The 13,341-nt window shown below is 35.3% G+C and overlaps 3 protein-coding genes across 3 annotated transcripts; 2 read left to right on the top strand and 1 right to left on the bottom strand.

The window, feature by feature from the left end:
• Nucleotides 1-791: 791 nt before the first annotated feature.
• LOC125208912 (putative H/ACA ribonucleoprotein complex subunit 1-like protein 1) lies at nt 792-1,962 on the bottom strand. Its single transcript, XM_048108438.2, has 4 exons — nt 1,781-1,962; nt 1,561-1,709; nt 1,376-1,491; nt 792-1,142 (listed from the first exon to the last, which is right to left on the bottom strand). The coding sequence occupies exons 1-4, from the start codon at nt 1,908-1,910 to the stop codon at nt 968-970; spliced, it is 570 nt and encodes a 189-aa protein (XP_047964395.1). The 5' UTR covers nt 1,911-1,962; the 3' UTR covers nt 792-967.
• Nucleotides 1,963-5,957: 3,995 nt separating this feature from the next.
• On the top strand, nt 5,958-9,009 carry LOC125208924 (PTI1-like tyrosine-protein kinase At3g15890). Its single transcript, XM_048108454.2, has 4 exons — nt 5,958-6,295; nt 6,547-6,694; nt 7,891-8,153; nt 8,237-9,009. Exons 1-4 carry the CDS (start codon nt 6,252-6,254, stop codon nt 8,838-8,840), a joined length of 1,059 nt encoding a protein of 352 aa, XP_047964411.1. The 5' UTR covers nt 5,958-6,251; the 3' UTR covers nt 8,841-9,009.
• A 741-nt stretch (nt 9,010-9,750) lies between these two features.
• Nucleotides 9,751-10,917, top strand: LOC125209919 (seed dormancy control protein; the record flags this gene model as incomplete). Its single annotated transcript, XM_048109495.2, has 3 exons — nt 9,751-9,898; nt 10,010-10,532; nt 10,601-10,917. Coding segments are annotated over 3 exons (828 nt in total), but the record flags the coding sequence as incomplete, so codon positions are not given.
• Nucleotides 10,918-13,341: the final 2,424 nt, after the last annotated feature.

Raw genomic sequence — 13,341 nt, forward strand, 5'->3', positions numbered from 1 at the left:
GTATTTTTGCTCCTTGAGAACAATGCCCCTCAAAAACTGAAGATGCTAAAGATCATTAAAACTTGGAGAATGTAATTTGTGAAACAGACAGCTCAGCCTACCTTCTCAACTCCCTGATTACAAGCATACACCAACGCATCTGCAAGCGTAAGTCTGCCTTCTGCATCTGTATTGTTTACCTAACATCAAATAACATATGATATCAAGAAAAGGAACAAATATCATTCCATACAAATATATATAATCACACAACACTGACAAATTACAGTCAGACACTACAAACCAACCTGGAGTAAGAGCATTAGCTGGAGCATTTACAAGTTGCTTCCCTAAGATGATGCCGGAACAGACATCTCCAGTATATTTGAGTTTCTTTTCAATCTCAGGCCCAGTAACAAGACCAATGATATCCACCGAATTTGACTCCGACTTGAAACAAGTGAAGTTTTCCTGATGCTATAGCTGAAGCACTGGTGAGCTTAAATTCTGCCAGGATCCCTTCAGGGGAAGCAAGAGTAATGGCAACATTAGTCGAGCTAGCAAACTTGGCGGCCGCAGCAGTGGCCTCTCGCCAAGGCTGCGATACGTTGATGTTGCTGATCCATTCCAAGTAAAATTCAAAGTATACAACAACACTTGATATTCAAACAATAAAGAAGCATAAATAGACTTTTAATTTAAAACACACCAACAAATAAGGATCAAATACATTCAGATTAACTTAGGATATCAAGCTTCTCATAGGCCAAAGCTTTTGCATAGAAGTGAACTTGTAATATGAGAAAACAGAATTGGAAGAGGGAATCAAAGCACAAGTTTTAATATAAAGTAGATATTCGTTTAGAGTACAAAAGCAGATATTAGTGAAACCACCCTATTCCTTTCCACAAAGACTACACCCCATAACCAAACAATAAGCCATGACATGCTTGTTGACTGATAGGGGAAGCATGAAGAGCCATGACATCTAATATCTTCCTCTGCCCCTGAAACTACCGCCACCGCGACTACCACCCCTAAATCCACCACCTCTACCACCTCTGGGAGCACCCCTTCCACGGAAGCCTACTCCACCACCTCTTCCACCTCTTCCACCACCTCTTCCTCCCCCACGTCCACCTCTAGCAGATTGCCCTTGTCCCCTGAAATAGAATAATTCAACACAAATCTCAATCTACCAAACACATTGCTAACATTATGAAATCAGAATAATTCTACTTGCAACAATTTTCAGATATTAAGACAATAGATATCTGTGATGCAAACAAATGAACAAGACTCTGACTGTGTCAGTGGGCAAAACCAAAACACTACTCCATTATATGCATTGGTTAAAAATAGCAAGGCATAGTAAAATAGGGGGGAAACAACATACTTAGGCTGGGGAAGAAATCTGGCGAGTGGCAAAAGCTTAGCTGGATCAATGAAGAATTTATCTCCGGCAGAATACGACGTTGCAACAATGCCCTCCATCATCTTAATCGAAAATAACTACAGCAACAAAGCAGCTCATCAGTATACCAATTTAATTTAACATCCAAAGAAAGTAATCATACTCACAGACTCATTGATGGGACCGAAGATTTCATCTACTTTGCCAATCTGCGTCTTGTTCTCAAGGTAAATTGGAGCATTGAAGTAGGGTATTTTCTCCTGAGACAGCTTCGTCACCGCATCGCCCTCACAAGCATTAACAAATGTTGAAACCTCTGCGCATCAAAATCACAATAAAAATCGGACTGTAATCAAGCATTCATTTTAACACAAGTGAGAGACGGACCAATGACTTCAGAAGGAGGGCCTTCGTCGCGAGGACCAAAACGGCCGCCGCCGCCGCCCCGAAAGCCACGTCCGCCGCCGTCTCGGCCACCCCTAAACCCTCCGCCACCGCGTCCCCTTGGAGGCCTCATGTTGTTGCCGTCGCAAGTTTCTGAGCTTCTGTTGCGAATATGAACGAGGGAGGGAGTAGGGTTTTGGAATTAGGGTTTATATGAACTTGCAGATAAATATTTTGGGCCAAAGGCCCAATGCGTAACTTGGTCATTCATTTTTTCCATACATCAAAATGTAAATACTCAAAATATAGCATGAATTCAATCACATTTGTGTGATAATAATTTTTGTCGAATCACAAATAGTGTGGATATCGAATCATAATTAACCAGCCTTGTTATTAATATACACTAGTGTTAACCCACGTGCGATGCACGATATAATATATTTTTTATCACATATTTTTAAATTGTTATTTGATTAATTAAAATATGAAAATATAACTATATCAAATTTAAAAATAGAAAAATATACATATGATAAAAATTCAATAAATATATGCTCCTCGATGCATTTTACACTTAAAGACATAAAATTAAACATATTTGAAATGGAATCAAGGCAGACATAATTATTTGGACAACGATGAAGAGACTATATCAAGTGTTAGACACATTTAAAAAATATGTTTAAAACAATCCTTCATATTTCTCAACTAAAAATAATGTATATCACACTTTTAACAAAATAATAAATCGATAACTCATAATATTCAAAATGTCAAAACTATGACCATAAAAAAATTCAAATGATAAACTATACAAAAAATATTACATTCATTGGTTGAATTAACATATTATATTATTGAATAATGATAGCCCTTTTGAATGTTGGAATGTTTATCTTTATTTATTGTACTTTTAAACATGGCTGGTTGGAATATGAAAAATCTATATTATTTTTTATGCTACTTCACAATTCTCAATGCTGCAAATTTTCTTTTTGTAAAATATATTTAATATAAGTATATATTTTACTTAGTTGATCACCTATATATAAGATAATTAGATTCTCTATAGAAAATCAGTCGTATCCTGGAACAATTAAGTGTCAAATCCTAATTTCAACAATAGTATTATTGGTAAACCAAAATTTGGTTGTAAACTATTTTATTTTATTTGAACAACTAATTGTTTGATCAACTCTATTTTGAAAGGTTTAATTATCTCATTGCAAATATACATATTATGCACCACTTATTAATTCATCATAAGTCATAAAATATTATTTTTTAGACACCATATAATATAATTACAGCACAAGTTAGAATATAAATATATAAAATAATAAATTGTGTAAATATGAAGATAAACATTATGCTTGTTTGAGTTAAGGATGTCACAATTCTTCCATCTCTAAGAATTGTAAAAAATATTAGCATAGAATTCTGGAACCATATACACGCAGTACTCTAACTATTGCAATAAAAAAATGAAATGAAAATTACAACGAAAATTATAAAATAAACCGAACTATAAGTCTAGTTGAGAAAAACCCTATTTACGCACGACAAAGTACATCACGGTTAGTACTTTCGAATTGACGTATTATCCCCAAAGATGAAACGTCTTCCTCCTAACGTGTATAACTTCTCAAACCCGCTGGCACCGATGAACTTGATGGAGTTCCAAAATTTGAGCAATACTCTAAATGTATAAAATGTTGAGAGCTTGAGAGAGAATGGTGAATGTGTAATTCACCTACAACTCTATGCTTTTTATAGGCATAAAATTAGAATATGAGAAATCATGAAATTAAAACATCATAAATTATAAAATTAAGAGAATAGAGGTTACAAAATTTGTTAAATGCTCATTATCCTATTTAAAGATTAGTCAAAGCATTAAAATATTTAAATAAATATTCACGAGAGTTACATATTTTATAATAATTTAAATTCACCCCATAACTTTCAAATATATCAAATTACGGCAAAAACTCGCCTTTTATATATGTATAGATTCTTTGTCTTATCCATATGCTTTTTTGCAAAAAGAATGCTCCCTCCTTTCTATAGTAGTAGAGTCATTTCATTTTGCGCACTCGTTTTGAAAAAATAATTATAAATAGTTAAAATTAGGAAAAAGTAAAGTAAGAGAGAGAATATGGTAGATAAGACTATTCTCTATATTATTCTCTTTCTTACTTTACTTTTTTTCCACTTTAACTATTTATTATCATTTTTCCAAAACGAGTGCAAAAAATGAAATGATTCTACCTGTGGAACGGAGGGAGTAATTTTTTGTCTTCATTTTACTCCCACCGTATCACATAGTATTTTTTTAGCATGATTCAATGCAAAGCTCATTAATTTAAATGCACGTACTCGGTACTCCCTCCCTCCTATAATAATTGTCACTCTTTTTCATTTTGATTCGTCATATAATAATTGTCACCAGGGGCGGAGGGAGGGTGGGGCCAGGGGGGCCCATGGTCCCCCCACTAATTCTTAAAAAACTTAGGGGTATTTTAGTAATTTCACAGTAATTATAATTTATAATATATATAATATTGGAGATAGGTTTCAGAATCGTTCTTCTTAATTTATATATATAATATTACTATATTAGTGATAGGTTTACCATTCCTTTTAATTTATATATATATACTATTAGTGATGGGTTTCAGCAAATTTATACGAATTGTTCCTCCTAATTTCTCCTTCTGCCGTTCCAAGTTTATAATCTGATTATCTACGATTAGGTATATTTCAAAACTCAATTGATTTTTCTAGATGGTTATTTTTTTTATGGTTGCAATAATAATTCAAAGGGAAGAAAGAAGAAAGCTTATGTAATTCAATTATTTAATGGTATGGCAGTTATGTCGTTGGAATTTTTTAACCCCAATTCTTTATTTTATGTGTATGTGTTAATAGTTTTATACTATTTGATTTGTGAGCGTGAGTCCCATTGTTATTTACTAATTATTGTTTGTAACGACAACTTTTTAGATTTGAGCAAATAGTATATTTTGGTTACTCTTTATTCTTTTAGTTGTAAAGTCAACTTGAGAACTTTATGTTTGATGTGCGCATAGAAGTTTTCAATTAGTGGTCTTGCTCAAAAGATGGTTTCTACAAGGAAACATGAAGTTTTTCCAATGGTTTATTTATTAGTTAATTTGTCATTGATCTTACTAGTTGTCACTGCATCAGTAGAAAGAGTCTTTTCAGTAATGAAGATCATCAAAACTTCTCTACGTAATAGCATGGGAGACCAACTATTGAATGATTGCTTAGTTCCTTACATCGAAAATGATGTGTTTGTTAAAGTTACCAATGAAATTATTATGCAGCGATTTCAGAAGATGAAGAATAGAAGACAAATGTTATGATGTGATTGCATTTAACTTTTATATAATTTAATTTATATAATTTTTTTTGAAGTTTAATTTTGGACCCCCCATTATGAAATCTCTGGCTCCGCCACTGATTGTCACACTTCATTTTTATCATAACTTCACAAACTTATAACTTCACAAACTCATAACTTCACTCACATTTTATTATAAAATAAATATAAGAAACGTGGGTCTCACGTTCTACTAACTTTTTTAATCAACTTTTTATTACATTTCTTAAAACTCGTGCTTATAATAAAAGTGTCAATTAGTGTAGGATGGAAGGAGTATTAGATTCGAAGTTAAATGAAAGTAGTATAAAAATTTACATATACTCTTTTCATATAAGTGACTTGAAGCTTCAAACTATTTTTAGTAAGGATAAATTTAACCAATCAAATTACCTTTTACCGTCAGCGAAAAATTTGTTAGTTTAAAGTAGTACTCCATATCATAATGTGTTCAACCAATAATATTTAGATAATTTAGACTTTTAGTTATATGTAATTTGAAACTAAATACACCTAAAATACACTTTTCTTAACTTTTTGACAATACACTTTTCCTATAGATTCTATTCTAGCTCACCTCTTAGTAAAATATAGATGTAAAAAAAGTAGATGGACAACCTTGACGAATCTTGTATATATATTTGACCTAATCCATTTATTTTTGTCAAACAAAATATCCACTTTATTTAATTATTTTTTCCTAACGAAAGATTCATTGTTTTCCGTTTGAAATAATTATAAAAAAAGGTAGAATAAAAAGTTGGGAAGAAGTGGGAATTTGAATTCCGGAAGAGGAAAGCTCCAACAAATATTCAAACAAAGTTGACAAACCAGAGAATGACATCTCTCTCTCTCTACACATTATTTCCAACTAATCGTTGTCACATTTCAAGCTCCACCACCAAAGCCTCGGCGATTCTCCAACTTTCTTCCCAAACACTTATTTGAATCCTTACAGTTTGCAGCTCTGCTAAGGGGATGGGTTTTCAGTGAGAGAAGGGGTTTCATTACCAAGCTCTGGTGAAAAATCTGCAGAAAAGGGGGGTTTTTGCTGCGTAACGATTTATGGCTATTTCCTCATTTTTATGCTGTGTTAAGGGTTCAGATCGGTAAGTACTTCAATTTAATCGGGTCCATGTCGATTTCTACTGCTTTTTCTTTATTTGAATTTTCAGTTTTTGTTCTGATTCTGTTTTATTGAGAATAAACCCTCAATTCGATTTATTACTGTTTTGTAGTAGTAGTATTTTATTTTCTTCTTTAATCCTCTAATCTTGATGTGTCAATTACATATTTGTGAGGAATTGGAAGGAGTTCTTCTGTATTCAAATGTAGTTGCATAAATTTTATTTTTTTACAGGAAAAAACAAGTGAAGAAGGAGACAACATGGAGGATTTTTTCTCTGAAAGAGTTGCAATTGGCTACAAACAACTTTAACTATGATAACAAGCTCGGAGAAGGTGGATTTGGCAGTGTTTACTGGGGTCAGCTCTGGGATGGTTCTCAAGTAACACCACTTATCCTTTCATCACATTCTTCTAGTTTCTTGAGTTTTCGTAGTCCTCGCATTCTAGTAGTATTTCACTGTTATTGGAAAGAGTTGGCTTATGGTTCAATTTGATTATGATAAGATAAAATAAGTGCCACCACTTTAGCTGTGATAATGGTGTAGCGTGTAGCAATCAATGCTTGTCAAAATACGTGATTGCCAATAGTTGACTGTTCATGGGTTTCTATCCATGGATGGAAAAATTTGTAGTTAGATACTAAGTTTTCATTGAAATGGCCGTGGCATTACTGCCTTTGAGCCACTTTTCTTTTATTTTGCTTTCTCGGTTGAGGGTACTAATCAAAGCCTATTCTTGTTATGGTTGTAACTTGTAACTTGTTACTGTGATGTGCTCATCAGTCAGTCAGGTCGTTCGACTTTCCCTCATGCAGTGTTCAATGCTTTTTTAGAAAGTTATACAAGGGAACTAGTAATAATTAGAGAACAAGGAAATTATTCATCAAATGTGCTTATTGAGTCCAATGATGACATCAATGATAACTGGAAATCAGATGTGCTGAAATTGTTTTCGGGTTCATTGTGTTCAATTTTACTTGGATAGTCTGTTAAGCAGTTTGTGTATATGGCTAACGTTTCCTTCAATGATACTTACTATTCTAGTCTTGATTTGATTTACATATTTGAAAATATTTGTTTCAAATTACTGCCAAGTGGAGATGTTAATATCGACGAGGTAAACCTGACTAAGCAATGACCATATACTGAATGTTTGATGTTTCATGACAAGGGGATGAAATGTTGATTATTCAATCAGCTTCTTAAACTCATTACCTCCCATGCACTTTTTAGGCCTTTATTTAAAGGTAAAATAGTTCATTTAGTGCATGTTGCCACAAAGTTGCTTGCATTTCATAATTTTCATTGAGAATGTTCATGTACAAGGAGTTTGTGCAAATACTCTTGTCTGTCTCAGTAGTTTCAGACTCGATCAATGCATCCATACTCCCAAGTTTCATGCAGTTAGATACAGTTACCAAACGTAGTTTCTCAAAATTGAAAGTGGGATATATCTTTCTTTTTCGTTCCTTTCTTGAGTTACAGAAAACCTTTGTCTGTCATGCTGAGCTAGATGAAACATTGCCCTTCTTCAATATTAGCCGTGCTTGTCTTATCTCGCACTCATTCCCGAACAGATTGCTGTGAAAAGGTTGAAGTCTTGGAGTAACAAGGCAGAGGTTGAGTTTTCTGTTGAAGTTGAGATACTTGCTCGTGTGCGGCACAAAAATTTGCTCACTTTGCGCGGCTATTGTGCTGAAGGGCAAGAGCGTCTGATTGTCTATGACTACATGACCAATCTGAGCTTACTGTCGCATCTTCATGGGCAACACTCTGCAGAAAGTCATCTCGACTGGACAAGGCGGATGTGCATTGCTCTCGGTGCTGCTGAGGGCATCGTGTAAGTACTCAATATGACCTGTGCTCACTCCATTGTTCTCTTACTACTTTTATGCTAATTCTTGTTCCATACCATTATACCAGCTATCTACACCATCATGCAACTCCGCACATAATCCACCGAGACATCAAAGCCAACAACGTGCTCCTAGATTCTGACTTCAAAGCTCAAGTTGCTGATTTTGGATTCGCAAAGTTCATTCCTGATGGTGCAACGCACGTGACCACAAGAGTCAAGGGTACTCTCGGCTACCTTGCCCCAGAGTACGCAATGTTAGGTAAGGCATCCGAGAGCTGTGATGTTTACAGTTTCGGCATCCTCTTGCTCGAGCTTGCTAGTGGGAAGAAGCCACTGGAGAAGCTCAGTTCAACGATGAAACGCCCGATCACAGACTGGGCTCTGCCTCTGGCTTGCGAACGGAAGTTCAGCGAACTTGCAGACGCAAGGCTTGATGGGGTGTACAACGAAGAAGAGCTGAAGAGACTCGTCTTTATCGGACTGATCTGTGCGCATAATCAGCCGGAGAAGAGACCGACAATGCTCGAGGTGGTGGAGCTGATTAAAGGAGACAAGGAGAAGTTCGCTGCATTAGAAAGTGATGAAATGTTCAAGAGCCCTCCTGCTGCAGAAGACAGTTGTGAATCTGTCTCAGATGAGGAGCAGAAACATGAAATCGAAAATGTTTGAGCGTTGGAGATTGAGTTTGATTTGTAAAGAATTGTTTTTTATTCTTTTTGCCTCATTTTTTTTAGAACTGTGGATTGAAAGTTTGAAACATAAGCCTGTAAGCTGAAATTTAGTCAAGCCGTGACCTATTTTCTACTAGTAAAGTGGTATTTTGTTGGCTGTTGACTAAGTGATGGCATTTGGTACTTGGATGTGATCTATTTGGCAATTAAAATTAGTGAAAATTCTCAAATAAATGTCAAATTCTAATTAGTCTAACATTTTTCAAAATCTAAAAATTAAAACATGGAAGATGAAAATCTTGTAATTATCTCAAATGTTTCCTTTTCGGTGAAATATATGATATGATGTATCAGCCGATTTTATACATATCATTCATCACATAAACATGCATATTACCTTAAAAAGAAGTGATAAACATAGTAATATTTTTAGATTTTGAAAAGTATAAGACTGGGCCACATCATTTATCATGATTTATTTGGCAATTCACTCTTAAAATTAGGTGCGCTTTTAATTTTACTGCTAACAAAGGATCTAAGACATGTAAAATTTGATATATAGGAGTAGTAGATCTTAATTCTCAAGTTTTGGAAAATATAAAAATAAAATAACATGCATATTTTTTTAAACGTATAGATAAAAGTGATACTATAAGAAAAAAAATCGTTATAGTAATCATTTTATGAACTACCGACTCAAAAAAAGACAAATAAAGAAAATAAGAACGTAACAGTAAAGAATTGAGGGAGACATGCATTGATGATATAAAGAGGGCGAGGAGATTTGAAAATTGATCAGTTTGTTTGGGTGAAGAAGATAAAGAAAATGAGGAGAACTGCGTCTCAACCCCTGCTGTAAATTTCTCTGCAATTGCTATTGATCTAGTGTTGCAGAGTAATGAATTAATTGGTACCATTGTTTTTCTTTATCGCGCAGGAGGCATTTTGTGGAAGATGATGAATTTGACGAACATCTCAAACCCTTGAGAGATGTTGATCCCTTAACCAAACAACTCTCCTGCATCTCCCTCCCGAAACGCGATTCCAGGAAATCTTGTACGCCTCTCTCTCTGCTTTTCGATTCTGAAACAATTTCTTTAATCTCCAATTTCTTGTTTTTGTGTTGTGCGAATTTGATCAATTTGAATTTGCATTTGCATTTGTTAGGTGAAGAGTTGTGGTGCGAAAAATACGGAGCGTGGAGGCAAGAGCAGAGGAGCGGAGCAGCGAAGCTGAAGAAACAGCTCAAGGCAAGATGGGCCATCCAGAAGCTCATCGACGAGCAGTTGGGCCGGTACAAGGCCCATTACGGGCGCGCCACGGGCCCCACCAAGATGTCCGACGTGGCCGAGCTCCTCATGCCCAAGTGGGCCCCGCCCCACGAGGCCGCCGCCGTGTTCTGGCTCGGGGACTGGCGGCCCTCCACCGCCCTCGAGCTCCTCCGCTCCATCGCCCGCTCCCTCGACGTGTGGGACCCGGTCGGCGTCGAGCGGGCCCTGTCCCACCTCATCAGCGACGTCCGCAACGAGGAGGCCGTCATCGACGAGGAGATGATCGAGGTCCAGTCCAACTGCGTCCTCCACCTCCCTTTCGGCCCGCCCCAGGACAACGCCAACTGGCCCGCCCTGCCCCAACTCCGCTCCGAGTTCAGGAAGCTCCACCGGGTCATAGTCAAGGCCCAAAATCTCAGGTTCGACTCACTTCTTTTTATTCATTCACCACATTAATTTCTTATAGTCTCGTGTTTTGTTTCATCAGGATCAAGGCACTCGAGATGCTAGTGAAGAAGCTGCTAAGCCAAAGTGATGCAGCGGAATTCCTAGTTGCATATATGGGAATTCAAGATGTGATTAATGAGATTACCACCAAATTCAAGTCGCGCAATGCAGTGCTTCTACCATTAAAGAATTCCTAGCTTTTCTTTTCTTTTCTTTTTGTTTGTTTGAAGATTTATCAACATTCTTTCATTCTATCTTTGATTGCATACATAAATTGAAGACTTGTTGTATAGCCTTTGTTGGAGTCATTTCATACTGTCTTGTGATGGTTTTGCATCGTTGGATTTTTGTTGAATTGGAATGAGTATTAATTTTGGTATTTTTGCGAGTTCTAGTGGATTCAATTTGACATTTTTATGTTCATATATTTATAATTTTAAGTGTTGGTTATCTCAACTTATATGCTGTGAATATGTGTAAAAAGAATAGATTTTAGATGGTTTAATTATTCACCTACTATAATTAAGCAGATTGTTATAAAAGGTTTGTAACAGTTTATGACGGAACATTTAGGTTTGTGAAGCAATAATATACTACTACTATGATAATACATAATACGGAGTATATAAGAAATTATCACAATAAGCAAAGTACTACAGTAGTAATTTGTTTTCTTGGACAAAATATACATCTTTTAAAGCTTTCCGATGGAGGAGCATGGTGGTGGCGTTGGGGCAGAGGGCGATGTTGGGAAGGAGGAGCACGGCCGGTGTCGATGGTTTCTTGGTGTGCCATGGCTTTGAGGAGAGGAGCGTGCTGGCGATAACCGTGGTGGTGGTGCTTTAGCGACTCTATTTCATAATATCTCATCAACTTCATTGTTTTTATTTACTCCCTCCGTCCCATATTTGGAGTCACTTATTGTTATGGTTCGGGTTTTAAGAAAGAGTTGAAGTGTGTAATAAATGAAGTGAGACGGTGGAGTGTGAAATAAATGAAGTGAGATGATAGAGTTGGTTGGAGGTGGGTCCCTTTTGACTTTTGATTTTTGTTTTGGTTTATTTTAATGTAAATAATGACATTTTGATGTAATTTTGATGAAGAATGGGGTATAATTGTATAATCAAATATAAAAAATTCTAAAAGTGACTCTTAAACTGGAACGGACTTTTATGGCAAAAAGTGACTTTTAATCTGGAACAGAGGGAGTATATCAGAATCCCTTGTATCTCCTTCTAAATCATGAGCTATAGATGAGATCAACACAAGATCAATTAAAAATGCAATGAGCATCAAGAGAGAGAATGCATGAGATATTTTTGTCAAATACTCCTTAGTTGATATTTTTATAAGAAAAACTGAAAGGAACTTTATGATATTTTTATTGTGCATTCCATCTATAATTAAGTAAATGCCTGGATTTTCATAAGTTCTTTGAATATTGGACCGTTTATTTGACTTAGCCTAAACTTCTTACTAGTGTACTCCCTTTATTAACTGGAAAAAATAAATCAAGAGAAAATCGACTATAGGGTTTCGAACACTATCGTAAATTCACTCATTGTGTATGGTTTTAAACATATTTGGTATGTCTCATAGAAAATAATACACATAATTTCACCTTAAGATAATTAAGGATTTTTTGCTTCACAATAGTAACAATAATACTTGATGTTTATTAACGGAGTAATTAATTTAGTTTATGAGGTAAGTAATATCTTGTGTACAAGAAACTCTTACAATAATGGAAGTACGATTTATTTTATTTTACTCAACGATGAGTACATTTCAAAACATTTCCGGTGGAGGAGCATGATTGCGGTGGTGGGGAGGAGGAGCATTACGGCGGCGGTTACTAGGAGGAGGAGCACGGCGGCGGTTACTTGGTGCGCCATGGCTACGAGGAGGAGGAGCACGACGGCCATGGCGTTGACCCTTGAGCAACTCAATATTCCACATCTCGTCATCATCAAAACCTTCATTATTCTCATTATCGCTCGAGTCTAACAAATAAGTATCGTCATCTAAATCACGAGCAAGAGATGGAGTAATAACAAGAACCAAGAAACCAAACAACACCAAGAGAGAAAAAGCACGAGACATTTTTTTATCTTTTATATAAAATTGTTTTTGGGTGAGAGATATTGAAGAAGATTTATAAGATTTTATAGTGGACGTAAAATAATGCAGTATTTAGGTCTGTTTGTCAATAATATAGGTTGCGTATCTAATTTCATGATATTGATTTAAATACGGGATATTTAGCAGTAATGCATTTTCGCAAGTTGCATGTCTGTTTGATTATTTTTTCCAAATTTTTGAATGTTGATAAGTTTATTAATGTTATCCATCATAGACCGGACAATATTTTTGAATTTTTTTCTTGAATTTTTTTATTGGTATATATCAAGGCTTTTCTTGGCTATTCTTAAATGAAGAAAATAATCTTTAAGGACATAATAAGGTTTTACATAGTATAGAATAACTTGTCGAAAAAACACTATCAAGTTTGATCAATTTCCGGCTATTCTTACAACTTTTAAAATAGTCGATTGTTTTATAACTTTGATATATTTTTAACCATCTCATGACAAAAAATTGTGGCGTGCTACATGTACACATATATGTGTAAAAATTGAATGTTGTTGTCTAGGCGTATTAAATCATATCGTTTAAATAGTTGAACATTTTTGTCCACATCGTATTTTATGTCTGTCGTATCTTATATAATTTCCCTTTAGGACAATTGCGAAAATCTCAAAATTATGACATAATCAACTT

This window comes from Salvia hispanica, chromosome 3 (genome assembly GCF_029641045.1).
Source record: "Salvia hispanica isolate PSC_SH4W2 chromosome 3, Shi_PSC_v1, whole genome shotgun sequence".
Lineage (NCBI taxonomy): Eukaryota > Viridiplantae > Streptophyta > Magnoliopsida > Lamiales > Lamiaceae > Salvia > Salvia hispanica.